Source organism: Malaclemys terrapin, chromosome 1 (assembly GCF_027887155.1).
Source record: "Malaclemys terrapin pileata isolate rMalTer1 chromosome 1, rMalTer1.hap1, whole genome shotgun sequence".
NCBI classification, from domain to species: Eukaryota; Metazoa; Chordata; order Testudines; family Emydidae; genus Malaclemys; species Malaclemys terrapin.
This window is the reverse complement of record NC_071505.1, coordinates 85,369,639-85,394,465: the sequence shown is the minus strand read 5'-3', so window position 1 is coordinate 85,394,465 and position 24,827 is coordinate 85,369,639. Positions and strand designations below refer to the sequence as shown.

Here is a 24,827-nt window from a genome sequence, read left to right as displayed (position 1 = left end):
GGGTCTGAGATAAAGCAGGGGAGGAGGGAAGAACCAGCACAGGCTGATTGCTGACACTTGGTTACCTCATCCAGCAGAGGAGTCAGGGAGAGGAGGTAGGATAACAAAGAGAAGAAGCACTGTGAATGCACAAGAGTAGAAAGCACCGGGGATGCACCATGCACACAAAAATACACAAAGGGACAATGACAGCTGTGCCATCGTTGTGTGTGTCAATAACTTTCAGATGTCCAAGGAAGTATGCTAACACACTGTCAGGCCATCCTGAGGTCTGAGGACGTGTGGACCAACTGACTGAGCAGCATGCAGGAGGTCACATTGTATTAATTCAGAATCTCTTTAGTAGAAACAGAACTCACTAGGAATCTTTTGATTAGCAATAAAATTAAATAAATTTAGTTTGAGTTTATTGCCCTTATAGTAGAGAATAATTTATGGTTAAAGTAATGCAAACGTTTATTTATCCTTCTTTCATTTTTTAAATTCCCATGATGTTATGAGGTCTCTCTTGTAGCTCCTTGGGACATATTTGCTGCTAAATACAGTATAATTACTGCCTGCTGCTCTGAATTAAGATATTAGGAGGCAAAAAAATCAAGATTATCAGTATGAATGCTGAAACTTGCTGCTTTTTTATCTTTAATTTTAGTCATATTTATAATTTGAGATAAGGTTATATGAAATTGTAATATCCATAGCCATGAAAACATTAATGTAGATAATTAAAAAACCAGTGTTTCTTCTACTTGTTCATTTATTTTGATGTTTGAAGAACTAGTTATCTTGGAAGACTGGTAGTAGGACAATCAAGTCTTTTCAACTCTAGATTACTCGTTTGAATCAAACTCAGTTCAGTAGTGACTAAACGTTGTTGCCATCTGTTGACTATTTGATGCTCTCAGTCCAGATCCTGATAAGCAGATGAACAATTAATACACATCTTGCACTATGTTGCTGCTAATCTCAGTAATTAGGCTGAGAATGAAACAGGCATGTTGAAGCTTCCATATCAAAATTGAGGTTCATGGGAAGGCACAGGTGTGAAGCCTGAACCATCACTGTCTATGTTGTACCTGTTCTTTGGGTAAACAGGGGTATTTTCTAGCTTCTGTGGTATTCTGCACCTTTCATGAGCAAAAATTTCATTTTCTGATTATTTACTTTGTATTTAAATGGCAAGGTTTACAGTCTACCACTTTTCTCTATTTTTCATCTTACAAAATGCCCATCTTTTTATAATGTAAGGAAATATGTGACTGCTATTTAAATAGATGAGTTGAGAAACCATTACGCCTAGAATACTTGCCTCTTCCAAGGGATCATAAACCTATAGATGGCTCTAAACTGAGAAGGGAGAACCAAGTTAGATATCTGAATTTGTAGTTGTTCTGTGTTGCTATTTTTTAGCATGTGAAATGTTGTGGGTCAAAAAGCTTCAGAAAATTGACTTGCAATGACATTGTTTCATTTTGGACTGCTGTCTTATCAAGATTGTGATGTGGTACATATGAAAAGGGGTGTCTAGACTTTCATTGTTTCTCCACCACTGGCAATTTATAAATGAAAAAATACTTCTTTTAAAAGATATACTTTAGTTCACACAGGAACTAATTCAGGGAAGTCCTATGGACTGTGTTATTCAGCCTTTCCCCTGAGACCATGCCTCATGACTCCAATATTTTGATCCTAAGCTCCTGCAGAGAAATATTACAGAGGACCTCAGTTTTCTCATAAAGAGAAATTTTGGCAGTTCTTAATCGCAGCAGATAAGGCTACCCTGTCAATTTTCATTCTCAGTACTTCTGCTGTGACTTAACTTTGTACTAGGTAGATTTGTGCTTCTAGCCGCAATTAGCATATATTAATGAACTATTAGCAGATTGTAATAGCTTGACGTTTTCTAGGACCCTGGATAAGAATCCTCTATTGTGCCACTATACTAATTGCTGCATGCTGGCAGGCGGTTCTTGTTAGCTCCAATCAGTATATAACACTTTTGTATTGGTGACCCCTTTCACACAGCAGGCCTCTGAGTGCAACCCCCCTTATACATTAAAAACACTTTTAAATATATTTAACACCATTATTAATGCTGGAGGCCAAGCGGGGTTTGGGATGGAGGTTTACAGCTCGTGACCCCCCATGTAATAACCTTGCGACCCCCTGAGGGGTCCCGACCCCCAGTTTGAGAACCCCTGATATAACAGAATTAGACTGTCTGCCTGCCACTCTAGGGAAAAGGGAATTAGAGGCTGAGATAGAGAAGGTTCTGCAGAAGAACCCTAGGATTAGAAACAAATCTTGTTAGGTTTAGGTTTAGTTGATTTAAAGAATAATGTCAAAGGCCAGGAAGAGGGTAAACTTGAGCTGTGTGTGTGTAGACTATATTCAAAGCAGAGTAGGAATGTTACCTGCTTACCCATCTATTAGTATGTTAGGTGGATTTGCAATCCCAGTGTTCTGCATGCACAGGAATATTGAAGGAGTTCCAAAAATCAGTCCTTTGTGTGGCTGTACTGAAAGACCCCTAGCTTAGATCTAAGTGCTCAGACATCTTTGCCACAGTAAGGTGAAAGCACCTACAGAGAAACTACTGAGGCTATAGCTACTATCCAGCTGCAGGTTAGGCCACCTTATGAAAGTAATCAGATTTATTATTAAATGGTTATTTAAAGCAGGAAAAAGTGTTCCCTAAAACCAGGAAAGCATCACCTGTGGTTCCCTGCCATGCGGCTGTGCCCATCCTTCCCCAACAGTTGTATAATGTGACCAAAAGGGAGCCTACTGTGATATCCCCCCTCTCCCCTTTCCCATACCCTTCCTTTGCCAATTGGGATTAATGATTGTGGGCCCTTAGTATCAGTGTGTGGGGAATTTAGGATGAGGACAAATACTAGGATCAGCAAGAGATCACTTCTTATCAGGTAAGTCCTGGAGACTTAGTTGTGCAAAATACTTAAGTGCACGCACCCATCACTTTGAAATTAATAGAATCATTTTTCAAAGATTTGTGCATGAGTTTTGTGCTGAAACCTTCAAAGAAAAGCCACTGTAGTGTATGTTCTTCTAGACTAATACATGGTAAATCAGCTGAGCAGTAACAGGCTAGCTGGTGGCAGTGTGGTGAATCTGCTGCTGCTCTTGTGACTGGCAACTGATATAGGACAGCCAGGAGGGCAAGGTTCCATGGCAGCTAGGAGGATGACTAGAGGCCTGGAAGAACAAAGATGGAGGTGGCTGCTCAGGGTGACTGAGTTGGAGTTTCCAGAGCTGCCTATGTGGGGTTGGCAGGGCCGGCACTTCCACTAGGCGACCCTAGGCGGTCGCCTAGGGTGGCAGGATTTGAGGGACAGAAATTCGGTGGCGGGGGTCCTTCCGTTCCACATGTTCGGGGCACTTCGGCGGCGGGTCCCAGAGTGAGTGAAGGACCCACCACTGAATTTCCACCGAAGACCCCAGGCCCCCTGAATGCTCAGAGGAGGAGTGCTGCTGCCTAGGGCGGCAAAAACCCTGGTGCCACTCCTGGGGGTTGGGCCTGTCTCAGTTTAAGAGTAACTAGAGTCCTATATCTCATGTGAATAAACCAACTACACCAGATATAACTCCATGACATCAGCTTCTCTCAACAGAAGAAACTGACCTACTGCAAGGCCCCCAAATCAACCCCGGATTGACACGGGGCAAGAATATTTATCTGATGGATGAGAAACCTTCTTGCAACATATCCCTTTTAAACATAATTACGTCACTGGTGAATCTTATTTTAGCAAAAATAAATGGTGCACTTCTGTTGTATTTTTGTCCAGATCAGTAGTTTGGCTAAGACCCATACCATACCAGTACCAGCTATTGGATGCGGGAGTCTGTCCCCCTTCATGAAAATCTTCATGGCAATTAGTAGTCCTAGGAATGAGCCTTGCAAGCCATAAATTATTTTTTGGATTATTAAAGAAGTTAATTCCCCTCCAAAGACTGCAAACGAGTCCCAACTGGGTGCCTGTCCTTACCTACTCAACTTTTTCAGTTTTAACAGGACACAGTCAATTAATATTAGGCCCAAAATTTTGCTATTGAACAAGAAAACTTTTACAAAGCCTGAGCCAAGATTTTTTTTTAACATTCCAGTGGAAACAGTTGCTTTTTTGCAAAATACATTCTGTTTTCTGTATTTGTAATACAAACATTTCAATATTAATAACATCAAAATGAAATGGGCCATAAACAAAAGTGAAAATTACTTCATTGGGCTAGATTGTACTTTAGCATTTTGTGCTAAGTAAGGGGTCTGAGTAGCTACATGGCCTCAGGAAGACCCATTGTTTCCTAGGGATAATCATCTGCTACTGGCCCTCACCAGGAGCAGATTCTTTTCTTCAGATGTTCTCTACATATGCTGTGCTACCCTGGCATGTTGAGAGGCTAACCAAAGCTCCACCTCCATTTTTGTACTTTCAGTTTTAATAATATGGAGTATTGTGAAAATAGGGGAAGGAATAAGTGTTTCCAATATATGGCTTTTAAGCTGACATTGTCTCTTTAGTTCTAAATAAGCTTTTAGAACTTTGAGAGTCTTTGACTAATTAAGATCAGCCTTGCCTGTATGAATAAACATCAGAGGGGCTGCCTGACCATGCTGAGTGGAATTTATCTACTATTATTACTGGTTTGCTACTTTCTAGACATCAGTGAGATAGATCTAAATGTTTTGCAGAGCAAAAGTTCAGAGCCAGCTATCTAGCTGCTGAAAGAAGTGCACCTCTGTGTTTTAAAAAAGGATTACAATTAATATAGGCAAACCTGTAGAAGCATGTTATCTTCCTAAGGAAAAATGTAGTCTGTGATTAAGGTGACAAGTATGGAAAACTGCTGTTCAGATTTTGGAGAAAAAGTTGGATCTAAGTCACCACAGCTTGTCTTGTCTTTGGCTAAATAAAATTTTTAGAAAGAGATGAACTCCAATTATGTGGGGGTGAATGTCAAATAATGAAGATGCGGGAAATAATCTAATGTCTGGGGTTACATTAGTTACACTTTGCACTCTTATTTTTTCAGCCCAAACAGAGAACATCAATAGTATCTTCTCTGGAATTTCACCGACTAAATCACAGCCATGATTATTTTGAAATCAACTCATCCATTGGATATGCAAGCTTTACTTCCAGTCCTTCAATCAGTCCAGCTAATTTTTCCATTGGATCAATTGAAGAGAATGAACTTTCAGGTAAGAAAACAAATAATTTCTTATGAAGCTAGGGGAAGGAGAGGCATTGGATACTAAATCAATTGAGCAAGATTTCAGTTTTGTACTTGGAAAGGTTTTCATGAGAAAATAGAATATAGCTTGGTAATGTTCCATATAATTTTAAGAGAATACAAATTGGCAATATTTGTACTGAATTTTTTTTCCCAAAAGAAGAGTGATGCAGCATCTACGTTTGACTGGTGGGGTGTGGGGGGAAAGTTTGACTGTGAAAGGGCGAACCCGTGTCTGACACTTTTCATGCAACTCTACAAGTGATCTCACAAAACCCTACCACTATGATTAAAATATATTAGCTTTTCCTGGATTTTGTTTTTAATAAGCCTAGATTCTTTTTACATAATTGCAGGAAGCATTGGTATTATATGTGTGGAAAATACATTTAAGGTTTACAATTTCTGTTTGCATTGGAATACTCTGGTTCCAGAATATGAACTTTAGGTTAAGGGGACATAAATTGAATTAGAAATGGTAAATTTGCCTCAATAAAGAAGGTGAAAGGAAGGCAAATTTCTTATTTCTACTATTGCAATAGAGTAATACTTCATTCTGTTTTAAATATACTGTAGAGAGGTTTGTTATATATAATGTTATTCCTTAAACAAAATCTTTATTTTAAAAGGATTGAGGTTGGTTAAGTGTGAGATCGCCCTTCCTCCCAATGCAAAACCTAAGAAGCAGAGAAATGCCAAGTTATGGGATGCTTCTTAACTCTACACCAATGCCCGCAGAGCACATTTACACTGATAGTGACAGACTCTGTGTTATCATAAGGAACATCCTTCTGCTTCTAACTGATAAGGAATCACACTACAGGCAGCATATTAATCTCCCTTGCAAGACCCTAATTATGAGTTCATGCTTCCCCCACAAAAACATATCCATTCTAAATATTTTCTTATGTTACTGAAACTGTGATTAAGGTTTCACATTATACTGTGAAGACATTTTGAATAGGGGAATGTTGTTAATATAATGGAAAGGATATGAACAAACAATCATTAATAATTTTCTTTATCGCAACCTAATTCATTCAAATGTACATTTAATGATAGCTGACAATGAGTTGTTGTAATAAGAAAAGTTTGAAAGATAGGAAGCCAGACACTTGTTAGTAAATGGAGGTTAAAAAAAAAAAAGGTCAGATACAGGACATTTAAAGGTCCCATTTTTAAATCAGTTTCAATTAACTCATAAACTAAATAACAATTCTGTTGAAAATCCCTAGGGAACTGAATCTTTACTCACAGATTGTGTTGTAAATTACACTATATTTTCATACAAAACAAAGGGGTTGAATCCTTGCTTTAAGTGAAAAGTTGAACCCATTTTTAATATGTACAGCTGCTACCCTATCTCAGAAGTGTACTTAACATGCAATTATTTTTGTCTTACATCTATTCTGTGCATATTATATCAAAGTAGCTGATACTGACAGGTTAGTTTAACAATATAACTGAAACAGTGTACTGTGTTTTAGGTTTAAAAAAACAACTACCACCATCACTCTGCTTGAGCTAGGAGTAGAATTTTAAATAATTTCATACACAAATTCTTACATCAGGAACACTTTCAGTTAAACTAAAAATTGTTTTACTTTGTACTGACCAAAAAGAGAACAATACTTGGAAATGTAAATGTATTGGGAAAATCTTTCTGATAAATGATCTACTTTCCCTATTAATTGGAAGTGCTTATTGTAAAGTCTTATTGTAATTGAGTATTGTATAACTCATTTTTATAAGCTTCTTTTGTTTTAGACATATAGCTGCCTCTGCTAATATACATAATTTAAAATCTTTGTGGTTTAAACTGTCTTTCACTTTACTAGCTTTTATAAAAGTGCATATCTTAAAATTACATTTTGGTTTAGTTAAGTATATTGGAATGTAGGAATATAATTAATATATATCAAACTGTCAATATTAAATAATACAAATATACTGACTTCTAAAGGAAAAATGGCATGAGTCAAACAACTCCAAGATTTAAAAGCACAACAGTATTTGGAACACTATTAGTTTTGAAGTTGCACATCAGCCTATCACTCCAAAGTATCATAACTACTGTAACTGAAGGTCCATCATACTACAGGATGCAATATTGATACAGTTCCATGTCCAATATTTTGTTGTTATATTTTTCTATTTCAGAACTAATTTAAGAATTTGTTGTTCTCAACTCATAGCAATAGTAAGAAAATGAAATTCTTTCCGTTTCCACCAACAGTTGTAACAGAATGAGAGATTCAGTCAAATGCCACTTGCTGAATCCTAATGGCATGTAATTTATGTCTTTGCTAAGGAAACTCACACTTTGATGAATTTACATGAATTGTTAACAGGGCCATTTGGTCACCAGTTGATCTGAAACACAAAAATAGCTTTTTATAACTGCAGGTGATGAGCTTTTGATTTAGTGTATGGCACATCTAGAATGATGCAGCACGAGAAATAACCTTGATGGTCAGCTAAACGTACATTTTATTATAAGGATGCAGGTGTTTTCTCTCACTGTCACACAGTTTACTCACCTGTCTATTGATATTTTTCTATTTCTTGATATATTTAAAAAGCCTTATACACCCACAGACAGGGCTAGATTCAGCCTTTGATTATGCTAACTTAAGTAGGTGTAATACAAAGTGTAGGCCATCGGTCGATGCAAGAGCCCAAAACTTTCCCCCTCAAATGGAAGGGCCTGCAGCTAGCCAGTACAGATGAAGGCCGTTAGAACTGTATAGTGCTGGCCAGGGGTATTAGTAGTATGAGTGACAGAAATCAGTACTGAAAACTAGGTTTGGCAAGAAAACAAGAATTCCATTTAATTAAAAAAAAATCATAAATTCCAACGCTAGAAGAGTCCACTGTGATCATCTAGTCTCACCTGCTGTATAAGAATCTGACATTTATTTTCATTACGTATTGCAACAAAACTGAGACCTTTTGAATTTTTTTGTAGAAAAAACAGAGAGACTGGCAAGCCTACCCCCAGAATAGCCAGTATCCCAGTGGTTGGGCACTCACCTGGGATGTGAAAGACCCCAATTTAAGTCCCTGGTCTATCTGGCATTCCAGTTGAGTGCCTGAAGCACTGGGCTATTGGCTTTTTTGGGCTTTCTTTCTCTGTCTCTGACCAGAAATTCTATCCTGGACCTGAAACCCTTCCTAACTAAATTTTAATTAAAACTGTTACATTTCCATGAGAAGTTTTGTTTTTGAATCAGCATTGTCCAACAAAAACATTTTGTCAAAAAATTCCCAACCTCAATTTACAGAAAACCTCCAAGCACTCAATTATCATGAGTCAGGTCTCAAACTTCATAACATTGGTTTAAAAATCATAATTTTTAATCATAATCAAAAAGATATTTATTGGTTCTTTTTATTTGCTTCCTCACTTTGTTTTAAGGTTTTCTCCACAACCATGACAACTAGAAATTTAAGTTTTATTAAATGAAAGCTGAGATTCTCATGCATTCTTGTGATTCCAGCAGCTGGGATCTAAGAAAAATTCCAAATATCATAAACATGTGACAAAATCGCGGGAGTTGGCAGCAGTGGGATGTTCTGATTCAGCTTGTCCCTTGGATAGTTTTTGCTCTGTTGGCTACCACAACTGCAACTTACACCTTCCCTCCCCTGACAAAACCCTAATGGTGGGCACCAATGCAAACACTTCCTGCCTTCCCTTGAGGGTGACTTCTTCTCTCCATGGCACAATAAAGAACTCTCCATCCTTAGACACATCCTGGTACCTCTGGGATGAACAGAACCCATGTTGTTGAAACCTCAATACCCCCCTCTAAAAATAACAGATCTTTAACAAAAAACTAGTACCTGATTAGCAAGTCATAAAAAGGAAAATATTCCACAGGAAAGTATTCTTTGAGACTCTAATTAACTTTTTCCTAAACCAGAAAGTTTTGGGATAATCAATAACAAGATCCAGCTCAACTTTAAATGCAAAGAACATCTTATAATATATTTTGTTGCTTATTTTTTCCTACTCAAAAATGTCACTTATTCAGAATAACCAGGGAAAAATCAGACCTCTGTTCTCTTAATAACTCACCCTGCTACCATAAGTGAAATGCAGATTGTTCTATGGAGATTGAGATGAAAAGGGTTGCTGAGATATAAAAGTTAAATAGATATTTAATCCTGTGTTTACAGGATTATGGGACTATCATCAACTGGAATTTATGATGGGTAGATAGACTAGATGTGACAGACTTGGTGATTGCTGCTGGCTTCCCCAGCATCTTTTTCCTCTGACAAATCTGTCTTAATCAAACACAAGAGTCTATTAAAATCTTCTGAGTACCCTTTCTTTCAGAAAATCTGAAAGATAAAGAATTTGTTGCTGTTAAATTGTCTTTTTTAGATAGCAATAATTGATTTGAAAAAATTTCATCTGTCTAATACTATAGACAGATAAAAAGAAATGTTTAACCATTTTTACACATCATTGGACAAAAGTCTCCTAGCACCAAACAAATAATGAGAGAGTTAGTCCAGTGGGGGGGGAGGCAATGGACACTTTCTGGCAATCATAATTCTCTCTGTCTCCTCTGAGGAAAAGGACAAGCTTACATATTCAGTTTTGAAAAAAGGACATGTTTTATCAAACCAAGTGCATACATGCATTCATGAATATAGCAAGTCTATTCAAGCTCAGCAGAAAATATTTACTTTAATGGTATTTTTCAGTTATTAGTATTCTTAAATGTTTTACCCCTGCCATACTACAAATTCTTTCTAATGATCAGAAGTTTGTATACAACTGAAATGATGCTAAGCATGTCTCGAGTACTTGAAATTAGAGAGAAGAAATACAAAATTAATTAGAGTTGGATAATGAATTTCTGAAAACTTCTTGTTCAATGCTTTTAACCTGAATACTGTAGTTGCTTTAACTTTGCTTAGGATGTTTGTTTTATGTAGGATAAACTGTAATGTTACAGGTTGATTATAATCAGTACTTTTCTTTTAATATAGATTATTGTATAGTCTTATTGGCTGTAATCACTAAACTGTATGGAGCTATAGTACTTCTTGCTTCTTTATTATGCTTTCATGACGGTACACTTCCTTTTAACCTGAGAACTGTATGGAGATTTTATGAAGGCTATATTTCTACATTTATCTCCAGTTATTTTGTTTTTTTAATTTAGATTCATAATACAGGCCAAATGATGTTATGCTACGCTCTAGGCATCTTTGACAGGTGTTTTAAAAGCACAATTGAACATATAAACAATTGGTAACACCCAATGGAACCTTTTAAATAAGATCTCCTTCCTCAAATACCCCCATTAAAAAAAAAGATTAGCTTGACACATGCCCTGACTATTTGGGCTCTTTTCTACCATTAACATTTTAAATTGTTTATGCATTCATTAAATGCATTCAAACAATAAAATAAAATAAAAAACATCTGAACCATTCCTCATCCCAGATGGAATCTGAATATTTTTGAAGTTAATGAACAGACAAAGTCCTTAACCCAAATCTCCTTACTAGATGAGGAAAAAGAGGAAAAGGCCCAATCTAGTCTTTTTTTTCTTTAGGGCTAATCTGGTAGCCCACTTCCTCTACCCCACATTTTACTGCAATACACCATGATATTTTAATCCCTCAATCAGGCCATGCTAACTTGAACCTTTTAAATTGTAAATGCTGTGTGCCTTTCCCTCACAATTTATTCCCAAGAATGAACTGAATGCCCATATAAATCCAAGTATTCTCAAAATCTCACACAGAAGCCACTAATCTCAAAGGGCTAAACTGTGCCTGATAGTAGCGGATTGTGAGGGGCACTATGGAGAGACACTACCTGAGGCAGGCATCATTCGTCAGAGAGTGGCAATGACTCTCCAAACACTTTGTGACGTCCCTTTTAAGGGCCTGTCAGGGTTCCCTCCCCACTCTGAACTCTGGGGTACAGATGTGAGACCCACATAAAAGACCCCCTAATCTTATATTCTACCATTTTAGGTTAAACTTCCCCAAGGTACAATTCTTTTTCTTGTCCTTGGACAGTATTGCTGCCACCACCAAATGATTTACACAAAAATTCAGGAAAAGGGTCACTTGGAGTCCCTATTCCCCCAAAATATCCCCCCAAGCCCCTTCATCCCCTTTCCTGGGGAGGCTTGAGAATAATGTGAGTACTGACCAGATCCTTTGTCTATAGGACACTGAAAATCAAACAGGCTCTTAAAGGAAGAACTTTATTTAAAGAAAAAGTAAAAGAATCACATTTGCAAAATCAGGATGGAATGTAACTTTACAGGGTAATAAAAGGATTTTAAAACACAGAGGATTCCCCTCTAGACTCAGCTTCAAAGTTACAAAGATAATCTAACGCATTTCCTTGCCCCTACTTGCAATTTTTGTAATCTTAGATGGATCATTTCAGGTATGATTTAAGGAGATGTTTTACCTGCCTGGTCTCTCTCTCCATCCGGAGAGGGAACAAAACAAAGAGAGCCCAAACAAAACCTCCCCTCTCCCCCTCCCCCCACCCAGATTTGAAAGTATATTCTTTCCTTATTGGTCCTTTTGGTCAGGTGCCAACCAGGTTATTTGAGCTTCTTAACCCCTTACAGATAAAGTGATTTAGAATCCCTCCTGGGAAGCTGTTCTATGTTACCCTTATCTCTATGTTTATAACAGGGTCCTTTGTAAAGATGGTCGGGAAGAGATACTCCTGGACTCTCTTTATATGGGCTTCATACCCAGCCCCCTGCATGTAAAGCAGAGGCACAGTCTAGCCCATAGGATTAGAGAAAGTGGGGTATCTTAGAATGTTTGTGACAGTAATACTTAACAAATGGAAATTCATCATTTTAATTACTTATTATTGCCTTCAGATCCTCCAATTTGGTAAGAACATCTTTTTGGCAAAGCAGGATATTATTATTTTTAAGGTCAGTATTAAATCTAATTTTACAAAGAAGAATGTCAGGCAAAGCTCAGTCTAGTAAGAGACTGCAAGATCCCTGAAGAAAATCTAATAGGAAGTCTGGTCTCATAAGTGAAGAAGGGTTAGCTCATTTGGAACTGCAAGATTCAATTCTCTCCTAAGGTGATATATTAAGCCTTTGCAGGAGCATTTTGCAGTATTATTATTTTGCAGTAGATTTTAATTAAAAAGTTACTTCCTTTAGGTCTATAAGTCCCATATTTTTGAATGTCAAAAGAATCTTCAGTATCTATTAATATTTGTCTCCCACATAAAGTCATATAGTAATTTATTACCTAGCTTTTGTAGTAAAACCCATAAGGTGAAATCCTTCTGTCAATGCCTTATATTCTTATCTCTGACTTAAATGAAGTCTGTTGTGATCTGAACTGTGTAACAGTTGCTCATGATTCCTCTGCACTGAGTATACTTGTGACCAGATCCATACATCTGTTCTGATTGTTAAACTGGTATTAAAACAGGTTGGTTTACAGCAGGCATATTCAAGCAGTGAAAGTATACTATCATTCGGTGTTTCTAATATGTTTATCACAGTTAGGGATGGGTGTGTAGATAAAACAAAAACTGGTATGAACATTTGACATTTTCCCAGATCAAACTCCTGAACCTTCTGACCATTGCTTCGCCTACAGTTGGAGCTGGGGGTGTGATTCCCGGCTCGAGTAGACACACTCACGTTAGCGCTCATTGAGCTAGTATGCTAAAAACAGTAGCGTAGTCATGGTAGCACAGGCAGTGGCTGCCCCAAGCATATATACACCTGGGGTTCAGGTGGGTTTGTACTCGGGGTGGCTAGCCCATGCTGCTGCTCACTGCTGTTCTTGCTTCCATAGCGACACTTCTAATTTTGGAGTGCTACCTCGATGAGCGCGAACACAAGTATGTTGATTCAATCACACCCCTAACGCCAACTATAGTTGTAGTCCATGTGAAGGTCACAGTCATGTTTTAAGTAATGTGAGCGTAGTTATGTTTTACCCAAACTTGCATGTTCGAGCATGCTTGATCTTTTTTCTTCATACTTACCATGAACCAAGTCAATCAGGAATCAAGGGTTGGCTACCCAAGTAAAAACTCCTAATGAAATGAGTGGAAGAACATTTCTTAATTTTGAAAGAGTGCCATGATAGAATTCCAGGCCTTCATCCTAGGACAAAAAGCAAAAGACCAGATTAGACAATGATATATAGCATATAATGATGCAGGTGCTTTTTCAGGGACAGCTCAAGACTGTGGAAGAACTCCCACAGGAACGATGAGCCATCACAACCCTCACTACCTTCCACTCTAAATGCAAGGTGCATTTCTTTGACCTTGCCTCCTCTAGCATAAACCATAGCTCTGTATGTGTGTATTATGTAAAAAAATCCAAAACAAAACACTCCACTGCACACACTTCTACCTTGAGGAGAGTATAAGAGAATAAACCACATGTGACGGATGGTGGCCACATGGAATCACAGAAATGTACGTCTGGAAGGGTCTAAAGAAGTCATCAAGTCCAGTCTCCTGCGCTGTGGCAGGACCAAGTAAACGTAGCCCATCCCTGACCGCTGTTTGTCCAACCTGTTTTTAAAAACCTCCAATAATGGAGATTCCACAACTGCCCATGGAAGCCTATTCCAGCACTTAACTATTCTTATAATTAGAAAGCTTTTTCTAATATCTAACCTAAATCTTCCTTGCTGCAGATTAAGCCCATTACTTCTTGTTCTACTTTCAGTGCACGTGGAGAACAACTGATCACTGCCTTCTTTATAACAGCCCTTAACATATTTGAAGACTGTTATCAGGTCCTCTCTCAGGAGTAAACATTGCAAGCTTTTTTATCTTTCACATTGCGCAATGCACTGCTGGAAGATACTCAGATACTACAGTTAAGAGGGCAATAAAAGAACCTATATAGAGCCTATGGCTATGTCTACACTACGGGGGTGGGGTCGATTTCAGATATGCAAATTCAGCTACGGGAATAGCGTAGCTGAATTCGACGTATCTGATCCGACTTACCCCACTGTGAGGATGGCGGCAAATCGACCGCTGCAGCTCCCCCGTCGACGGCGCTTACTCCTGCCTGGGCTGGTGGAGTACGCGCGTCGATTCGGGGATCGATTATTGCGTCCTGACGAGACGCGATAAATCGATCCCTGAGAGATCGATTTTCTACCATTGATCCGGGCGGGTAGTGAAGACCAGCCCTGCGTATATATGGACACAATTATTATTATAAGACTCTCAAGCAAATACTTCAGTTGTATATGTATCTGTAATGCACAACTTCTACAATGAAGAAAAGAATAAGAGAACTGAGTTCAAACCTAAACTTGAATCAATTGTTAATCATTTCCATATTCTGAGTAGCTATGTACAATGCTCAAATTTCTCCCTGTTGTTGTCTCAGTCAACTCTCCACTTGCTGCTCTTCTTGTCAAGCTGGAAGTAAAATAGCCCTGTAACTAGGTTGTCATGGAGTGGGAGCACTGCAGAGACAGATCACTCAGTCCACAGCCAGCCAGCCAGCCTGCCTTGCATTGTTCTCTTACAATCCCTGTGGCCATTTGGGGAAAAAGATTGACCAAGCCTAATGAGGGAGCCTCATCTTAATTTCCTCAGCCAGAAGAGTTGTCAATGTGAAGTGAGGGCCTCGAGAGTGAAAGCTGCAAAACAATTAGGGTTTTTTTCAATTATTAATAAGTGTAAAGGCATAAAAGAGCCTCAGAGAGAAAAATAACCTTATAGTAAACAGTCTCAATTTCTCCACTATTGGTATGAGTAGATCAGATTTCCCTTTCCTCTTGTTTGTTGTGAATACATTTGAACAACCTTCCATTATTAGTTAGAAAATTCTATGGATTTTATATTCAATATATATTTTTCTCTAATTATCCTGCCTACTTATTCTTATTTTGATAGAATTTCTGATTCTTCCCATTGCCAGATTGTTTATAACTTTTTAAAAAGCTTTCTGCTTATCAGTTATGTTTGTGTGGCATATGTGAGATGACTGGAGCAGAAAGAACTGGCAAAACCTGTTAATTTTTTTTTAACACAAAACTTCAGTAGTCTTTCTGAGTTATTCTGTTGACCACCTGAAAAAAATCATATCCATCTATCTTTACATAGACTAACCAGTACTGAAACATGTTACTCTCGGTTCCCTTTTACTTTTAGTCCTTTTGTGGAGGAGAGCAAATCTTTCCTGTTCTTTCTCCCAACTCAGCTACACTGCTCTGATCATCTTAATGACCATTTACTGGAATCCTTTCAAGGGTAATGAATATGACTGAGGACTTTCATTTTTTTTATTGGTACATGAGTCAACCCCAAGGGGGGAAACAATTTTTAATGAACCTAAATAAGTGAACCAAAAGCTTAGAATTTCTTTTTAAAGGCCATAGAGCATTAGAATCCAAAATTAAGTCAAACAGCTCACTACAACTTCTGTGCTTAATATAATGTGGGATATCAGGGCAAACTATATAGTACTTTTCCTGCACGAGCTTAATCCTTTTTTGAAGCACAGACAGACTTCTGTGTTTTCAGGACTTTTCAGAAAACATTACAAAGTCAAGGCTAAAGTTCTCTTTTGAGTGACTGTCCATCTATATATATTCCATTTATGGTATGCATGCACCTGAGATCAAAGTCTTTTGGCCAGCAGTGTCCATTGTGGCTATGCATGTGTTCTGAGTATCTTCATGCCCCTCACTGAGAAGATAAAAGGTAACTTAGCACCTCTAGTTTCAAGATGGAGATGCTTGCTGACCATTCTTTATGTAGTGCTGTCTTTTGTTTTTCTTATGTATAGTCCACCCCAGTTAGTAGTTAGTGTAAGAGAGATTTAGGTTAGTTATTTGTCCATTGGCAAAACTTTTTAATAGGTTTCTTTTTGAAAAACAGGAAGAAAATATATATGAGACCTGTCGTGTGACTGTTGCATTTCTTAATTTATTTAACATATGAACCAGCATACTCTGGCATGCTAATAAACCTAGCTCCAACTATAAGAGCCATTCGCATTGAAAATTTTTACAGACAACTACCAAACTCAGGCCAGCCATGCCAGTTTTCCATGAAAGGGAATATTGCTTCCTGACCCCAAATAAAGAGATCAGTGCTATCTAGTACTTCTGAGCTCAGATCTTAAACGTATTCTTCTTGGGTGTCACCCATTGTGACCTATATAAAGGCCATGAGAGAGGTCCATGAGGCCTCTCCACCTGCTCGCTGGCCTTTTATTTCTCTCACCCCACAAGATGCCAGTTAGCTGTTACCAGCTTACATACTCCTCACAGGCCTGGATCAGGCAGGATAAGAGGTTTCCTTTTGACTAGGAAAATGTTATATTTGTTATATAGGTGTAGGAATAGCGATTGAAATATTGCCCCTCACGAAAGGCTGCTATGTTTGTTAATGATGGGGACACAAGATGCTCATTTACTTGGGGAAATTATACATCCCTGGTAAAATGTGTGATATGTGTGTCCTTTTCAAAAAGGATGTTGAAATCCTAGGCAGCCCACCTTCAAATGTTTTCAATGGACAGATCTATGAGATTGGCATCAGATCCTGGTGTGTATCACTGCTTGTATGTGGCATGCCCCTCTGCAGGAGTGCTCCTATCAGCACAAGGTCTACCAGCTCCCAAGCCTCATCAGTCAAAACTTCAGCTCCAAGCTCAAGAAAGTCCAATATGAAACTTTCTGCCAAAAAGGCACATAGCTTGGAGAAGGTTGGAGGTAGATCCCCAACAATTATGTTCTTTGATAGGATGGCTTCCCCATACCATTTGAGATCTAAGGAGACTTTGCAGTTCAGTGTGGTTACCATTGAAGATCTCGGTACCGAGACTTTTGCAGTGAAACAGTATATGCAGACTATGGCTGCGCTGGTACTGACTCATACTGTCACCTCCACTTAATTCTCAATACTATCAACCTCCAGTATAGTTTCTTTGGTATTCCTTGGGACTGCTATTCTGATACTGATTATATCAGTACCGATAATAACAGCATTGCTGACCCTTCAGCTCCACTTTTTGCCCCACTGCACTGTACAGTACTGACAACATACATGGTACAAGGGGACCTGCAAGTCAGGCAAGAGCATACGTTCCCATTGATTTCTTGGATTCTAACATCAATGGTATCAAGACCATCTTCATCTATGGTACCAAGTACGTTTAGAGCTGTGTTTCAATGATTGATACCTTGCTCCATTGCTCCACTGCTAGACCTAGAATGCTTCTTTTCGTCATTGTATTTGTCATCATCTGAAAACAGTATGAGATACTCTCATATATGCTCTTTCACAGGATGCTCTGATCTCTGATATTTTAGAATACTTAATCAAGCCTAAACTTCCCAGTCTTTTGATTTAGTTGTGGTTCATCCTGTGGCCATCTATGTGCCTATATATGCTGAGTTAGAATAATTACAATTTTGCTGCGATTTTGCTTTGATAGAATTTATAAATTCAGTATTAAATTTGAATGTGACTCTAAACTTGAGTCAAGTCTGATTATATTTATTCAAGTACTGATGTGTATTAGATTCCCTAATGTAACTTCCAGACCATTGACATGTTTGGTCCCTATTAATTTTCAGTTGAATCTTATTTTTCCTATGTTTTGCTATAATTTTACATCATCACTTTTTTGATGGAAATACTAAAAGAAGTCAGAAATGTGAGTGTAGCCATAGGTTTTTCTTAGATTTAAACCTGTAAACTTTATTCTGTCTTTATGTTCTGTAACATATAACAGGAGATATCAAGTGCTTTATTTTCTGAAAATATGTAAAACCAATGTGATGTGTGTTATGATGAGGCCTAACATTTGCAACACATCTCTAAGATCTTTGTGAAAAGTGTCTCCCACTCTTTGCATTGATCTTGCATGCTCTAATTTTAAAATGATTGGTCTGTCTCATCTTTGGACTTCACAATGGGTTCTGCAAAGCCGGGATCCATACAGCAGGTGTGGGCAGAGACTGAGTTGGCCAAGTCTTGAGGAGAGGACACATCACCTCTCCACCAGACCCACAGAGATTCCCAAGGAAAGGTAATACTCTCTGGATTATATTGGTTTTTCCTGCCCCCTAACCCCCCCACAAGGGGAAATCCTTTAAAAGGTGGCCTTTGCCTTTTGTGGATACCCCACACCTCAGAATCACTCTACAAGGAGGCAAACCCCATCCACAAAATGTAAGAACATAGGGAAAACACCACAAACTCTTCCAGGTTTTATGGTGGGAAGGAGAAACTGTGGCCTTTGCTTTGGAAGGGTCCACGCAACTCCCCTGCCATCCCGCGTGAGATTATATTTCCAAAGTGGGGGTGAAGAAAACAGAAAAAGAAAAATGGAAGCAGCTAGCCCCAACAAGGATTGTTACATGTTTTCTTTCCTTACCTTTAAAAAAATAATTGGATGCCCCAGTTAAAGTTTCCCCTAATCAGCTTTAATTTGTGTGACTAGCATCTGGCAGATTGTGACAGCAGCTAATGTTTATTGGGGTAATTTTTCATTGTCATAGTATTTTAATTTCTCCACTGCATTGGGCACAAGCAGTGTTTTCTTTTCCACCATAAATTGGTTTTCCCTTTCCAACTATTTTTTTTCTTGTGCAACCCTAGCTGTTGTAACCACTGAAATACAAATTCTTCTTTCTATTACTGTTGGTGTTCTCTTGTGCTACTTCTGCAGATCTCAGTGTTGATTTGTGACTGTTCAGTACTTGGAAACTTACTGAAAATGAGAGCAGTGAAACTAAGAGACTTACAGCACTACTGAAGTATTCATGTAGTGTTATTAATTTGTATTACAGTAATGCACAAAGACCCCAATTAGGATTAGGGGCCTCATCATGCATAGGCACTGAAGAAACACAAAGGGAGATATTATCTCTACCCCAAAGATTTAATTTTGGAGACGACATCTTTTGGAAGTGTAATTCTAATCTTGGTAGGAAGATCCAGAGTTTTTCTTCGTCCTTGTTTCCCAAATTGTACACTGCCAACAATTGACGATAATACGAATGTGGTATTGGTTTTGTATGATCATGGACAGAATGTGCAGAGGCATACCATCCATTCCCCATTCATTAAAGAGCAGTTTGCATTACTTACTAGTGGAGGTGGTCTTTCAATGATCTTGGGGTTCATTAAGTAACAAAGTAGTAAATGAGAAAGTAATAAAACAAACTGGAGAGTTACTGTGGTGAACTGCTGCACACAGCCATGCCCTGTTCCCAACCCCTGCCTCCAGGGCACATCTCCAAATTCCAGCACTCACATCACTGTCCCTTATGAGGGAGTATTTCCAAATCACAATCTTTCAAAAACGTATCTCTATAGTCTTCTTGAAATAGATTATATATTTTGTCATGTTGAGAACATGATTTCTCCCTGAAGGCAGCTCTTCTGCCTATTGGGCACCGGCACCCACGTGGGTTCCCATTGAAGACAATGTGGCTTTGGGTGGGTGCATGGGCATCTACCCACACAAAACAGCTACAGGATTGAAATCCTCTTGATTAAGTTGAAATCTGTTTTGGAAAATTCCAGCAACCAGATCTGTATGGAAAGCTAGTGCATTGTCCCAATTTGATTATCATAATTATTTAAGTGAGTCTGGTTTAGCTTAAATTCAGTTAAATTGAATACATTGTGGTTCAGTAAGTTTGAGAGTTATGACTAATTTGAGTATAGGAAAGTCTGTTTTAAGGCTTAACAATCTTAACAGATTGAGATATTCTTGCTGGCTCCTTGGGGGAAAAAAACACACACACACTCTTGCTCATTTAAAATATATATATGAGACCTGTCTTGTTACTCTTGCACTTCTTAATTCATTTAAAATATAAGCATTAATAAATCATCCAGGAATAAAGTAGATAGATCGATCACAGTTTTAGAATAAACCAGTAATACAGTGCATTTTCTGAGACCTGCTACTGCTCAAAATAATTAGATGTACAAAGTCAATTTCTTTTGATATTTAGTCTTCAGGTCTCTAAACTATATATTTCTTTTGATAAATTGATTTGTATCTAGAAAAATGTTGTCATATATGGGAGAAAAGTGTAACTGTTATCCTAGTTCTCAGTAATTACTTTACTAAAGCCATTAGCATCCTAGGCTGGCTTCCTAATGGATTCTGCTTGTCACTTGCCTTTCTGGATATTCAATGTTTGTGTCTAAAGGGAACAACAAGGAAATAGATACCAACTTTGCTTCACCTGGAGGCATATTAAAAAAATTGATAGGCAAATCACTAGTACTCTTCACAGCAAAACCACATTGGTGGGAGTGAGTTAATTTCTGTTGTACTATAGGGTGAGTAATAAGCTTCTTCCAGTGGGCATACTTCTCTTTTATTCTTCCTGTCAGCTGCACTGTATTCTAAATGATACATGGTTGTCAAGTGCCACTCCAGGCTTATGCAACCCACACAAATAAATACACTGAACACAGGTGTTTGGATTTAAGGTCACTGGGTGCAATACTTTTTCAAAATCAACTCCTTTAAAGCAAATTGTTAAAACAGTAAATAGTATCCAGCTTTGTCATATCTAGCAAGGGTGGTGGTACCAGGGCTGGCCTTACCATGAGGCGAACTGAGGCGGCCGCCTCAGGTGCCAGACTGTGCGGGGGGGCGCCACTAGGACCCAGAGGGTAGAAAATTGTGTCTGCTGCTGGTGCATATGTATTCTCTCTGCTCTAGATGCACAGAGATGGTGGAATGCTGTGCTGGAGGAAGGAGGGCACAAGAAACATAACATGCAGGTAGGAGAAAAGGTGAGAGGGAATAACAGAAAGCAGCAGGAGCTGCAGGGAGAGAGAGGAGGAGGAGCCTCTTATGTACCTCTCTAGCACCCCCAGAAGCCTGGACTGATTAACACCAGCTTCTCAGGGAGCTTCCTGTTTCCTGCTGCTTCCCTGAACCCACTTGAGGAGAACAGGTAGTCAACTGAAGTAGTAGGAGCCAGTTAGGCCCTTAACCCTAACCCTAACCCTAACCCTAACCCGCTGATATCTTCCCTCACTCAGCCCTGCTACCAGCCTGTTTATTTGTCCCCTTCAATTGAGTGTTGATCTAAAATGAGATCATACAGTACAGGCAACAAAAGTCAAACAGAAGATTGTGGCAGATCTGAAGTCAGCAATATATTACTGTTATTCTGGACTGCACAACTGATATCAGTCATACAGAACAAACGACTTTAATGGTGCATTTTGTAAGAACAATAGAACCTAGTGAAAATGTCCCTGCAATGGTGACTGTCAGAGAGCATTTTCTAGAATTTATTGACATTGATGATACTACAGGAGCTGGTATGACAAATGTGCTTCTTAAAAAGCTGGGAGATATGGGAAGAGGTGCCCCCCCCCCCCCCGTGGCAGCTCCCTCCCCCCGGGGAGCCGTGCGGCAGCTCCCCACCCCAGCTCACCTCTGCTCCGCCTCCTCCCCGAGCACGCTGCCCCCGCTCTAATTCTCCTCCCCTCCCAGGCTTGTGGCACCAAACAGCTGATTGGCGTCGCAAGCCTGGGAGGCGGGAGAAGTGGAGTGGCAACCGCGCGCTTGGGGAGGGGGCGTAGCAGAGATGAGCTGGGGTGGGGAGCTGCCGCACAGCTCCCCAATCCGGGGTGGTGGTGGGTGCCTCGGGGGCTGGGGGGAACTGCTGCAGGGCTCCACACCCCAGCTCATCTCTGCTATGCCCCCTCCCCGAGCACGCCGCCCCTGCCAGCAATGACAATAATTGCGTGGAGCGGCCGCTACGCTGGGAGAGGGAGTCTGAGCGAAAGTGTCAGCGCGCCGCCGGCAGCCCAACCCAGGAACGCTGTAAAAAAAATTGGGGGCACCGCTTTTTGGCACTCCCAAATCTTGGCGCCCTAGGCAACCGCCTAGTTTGCCTTAATGGTAGCACTGGCCCTGGTGTTGACCTTGATATATCTGGAACAACGGAACAACTGGACAAAGCAAAGTCATACCTACAGTCTTACCGGTCAGATGAGGGATTTCAAAATGTTCTGAAGAGTGCACAGAATTTGGCAGAGGAACTTCACACTGCAGCTATTTTTCCACCCATTCAAAAATACAAGAGTCACCGAAGAAGACATTTTGATTATGAGGCATGGGATAATCCCATAAAAGACCCCAAACAACAATTTAAAGTTGAATTCTTTAACCAGGTGCTAGATTGTGCAATACAGTCAGTTGAAGAACATTTCCTGTAGCTCAAGGAACACAGCAATATATTTGGGATGTTGTATGATATTCCAAAACTCCTCACTATACCTGAAGAAGGCCTACACCAGCAATGCAGGGCACTAGAGACAGTGTTGACAGATGATGACATGCATGATATTGATGCGAGTGATTTCGGTGATGAACTGAAAGCCCTTTCAAGATACATTTCAGCAGGATCAACTCCAAAGGCTGTTCTGGAATATATGTGCAAAAATAAGATGACCCATCCTCTTTCCAAATGCTTTTGTTGCTCTGCGCATACTTCTAACACTTCCTGTAACAGTTGCCAGTGGAGAACACAGCTTCTCCAAGCTGAAGTTAATAAAAACACATCTACGCTCCACAATGACACAGGAGAGGCTGGTCGGCCTTGCAACCATCTCAATAGAGCATGAGCTGGCCCAGACTGTGGTCCTTCAGGAAGCAGTTCAAATCTTTGCAACCAAGAAGGCACGGAAAGCACCACTTTGATTATTAAAACAGATAAAAATGCCAGTGTTTACTATGCAGACAAGAAAAGCTACATTTGCTGTTCAGGCATTTGAAAGTTAAGTGTTACTTAAAATTTTTGAACAAGGCATTTTAAGTGTTAGTTCTCCTTTATTGGGGTAGGTAGCAGAGCAGTACCATGAGAGGAGTAGAACAGGAAGAAGGCAGAATTGAGACCTTTCAAAGTTTTGGCCCAAGCGAGGAGGCATGGGGGCATCATTTGAGCTCCCCGCCTCAGGTACCAAAATGTTGTGGGCCGGCCCTGGGTGGTACCCCTATTTCCCTGCCTTTTGTGTGGAGAAAAATGGGCATGTTAAGGGGGAAGTTCTCAAATCTGTGCCACCACTGAGGCCTGTCATTCCCAATTTGAGGCTGGCTTTGTTGTGCTGGGCTAACTTCTGTCATATCCTGCAACTTGGTCACTGCTTTTTAAGTTGTGACCAAACATGAACAAACCACTTACCTATGCCCAGTCAGTAACATATCCGAAACAATCACTCCATTCAACATATGAACCAGCATTCTCTCACATGCTAATACATCTAGCTACATCTATAAGAGCTATTCCCACTGAAAATTTCCTCAGACAACTACCAAACTCCGCCCAGCCATGCCAGTTTTCCATGACAAAATATTGCTTCCTGACCCCAAATAAAGTGATCAGTGCTATCCAGTACTTCTGAGCAAAGATCTTAAATGTACTGGATATTAGCCACTTTAAACCCTGCTTGGGCGGTACCCATTGTGACCTGTAGACAGGTGCATGAGGGAGATCCATAATGTTCCTCCACTGCTTGCTGGACTTTTATTTCTCTCCCCTCACAAAGTGCCAGGTATCTGTTGCCAGCTCACAAACTCCTCCAAGGCCTGTGCCAGCCAGGAGAAGAGGGACAATAAAAGGGAACTAGATGGATGTCGAGCCACAAAGGAAAGGTAGCACTGAAATATTTGGACCTGGAAAAGCCCTCCAGTCTCGGGGAGACTTCTAAAAGTGGTAAAAATCCATTTGATTTTCATAGAGCAACCTGGGCAAAATACCATTCATTGTTTTTGTTGTAGTTTTGCAAATAGTTTTGTGTCACCCTTAAGGAGTGATCATAGAATCATAGAATCATAGAATATCAGGGTTGGAAGGGACCTCAGGAGGTCATCTAGTCCAACCCCCTGCTCAAAGCAGGACCAATTCCCAACTAAATCATCCCAGCCAGGGCTTTGTCAAGCCAGACCTTAAAAACCTCCAAGGAAGGAGATTCTACCACCTCCCTAGGTAATGCATTCCAGTGCGTCACCACCCTCCTAGTGGAATAGTGTTTCCTAATATCCAACCTAGACCTCCCCCACTGCAACTTGAGACCATTGCTCCTTGTTCTGTCATCTGCCACCACTGAGAACAGCCGAGCTCCATCCTCTTTGGAACCCCCCTTCAGGTAGTTGAAAGCAGCTATCAGATCCCCCCTCATTCTTCTCTTCTGGAGACTAAACAATCCCAGTTCCCTCAACCTTTCCTCATAAGTCATGTGCTCCAGACCCCTAATCATTTTTTTGCTCTCCACTGGACTCTTTCCAATATTTCCACATCCTTCTTGTAGTGTGGGGCCCAAAACTGGACACAGTACTCCAGATGAGGCCTCACCAATTTCGAATAAAGGGGAATGGTCACGTTCCTCGATCTGCTGACAATGCCCCTACTTATACAGCCCAAAATGCCGTTAGCCTTTTTGGCAACGAGAGCACACTGTTGACTCATATCCAGCTTCTCGTCCACTGTGACCCCTAGTGAATGTTGAGCATTCAAAACAATCTTTGTTTTATACAGTAAAATAATCACCAAATTATTAG

At 39.7% G+C, this 24,827-nt stretch overlaps 1 protein-coding gene across 2 annotated transcripts in view; it reads left to right on the top strand.

The window, feature by feature from the left end:
- The window catches only part of ANKS1B (ankyrin repeat and sterile alpha motif domain containing 1B), a 758,955-nt gene that overhangs the window by 347,034 nt on the left and 387,094 nt on the right, over positions 1-24,827 (top strand). For both annotated transcript variants that reach the window (XM_054028751.1, XM_054028742.1), the window contains exon 13: positions 5,053-5,221. In XM_054028751.1, coding sequence (XP_053884726.1) covers positions 5,053-5,221 — 169 coding nt within the window. The remainder of the gene's footprint in view (positions 1-5,052; positions 5,222-24,827) is intronic.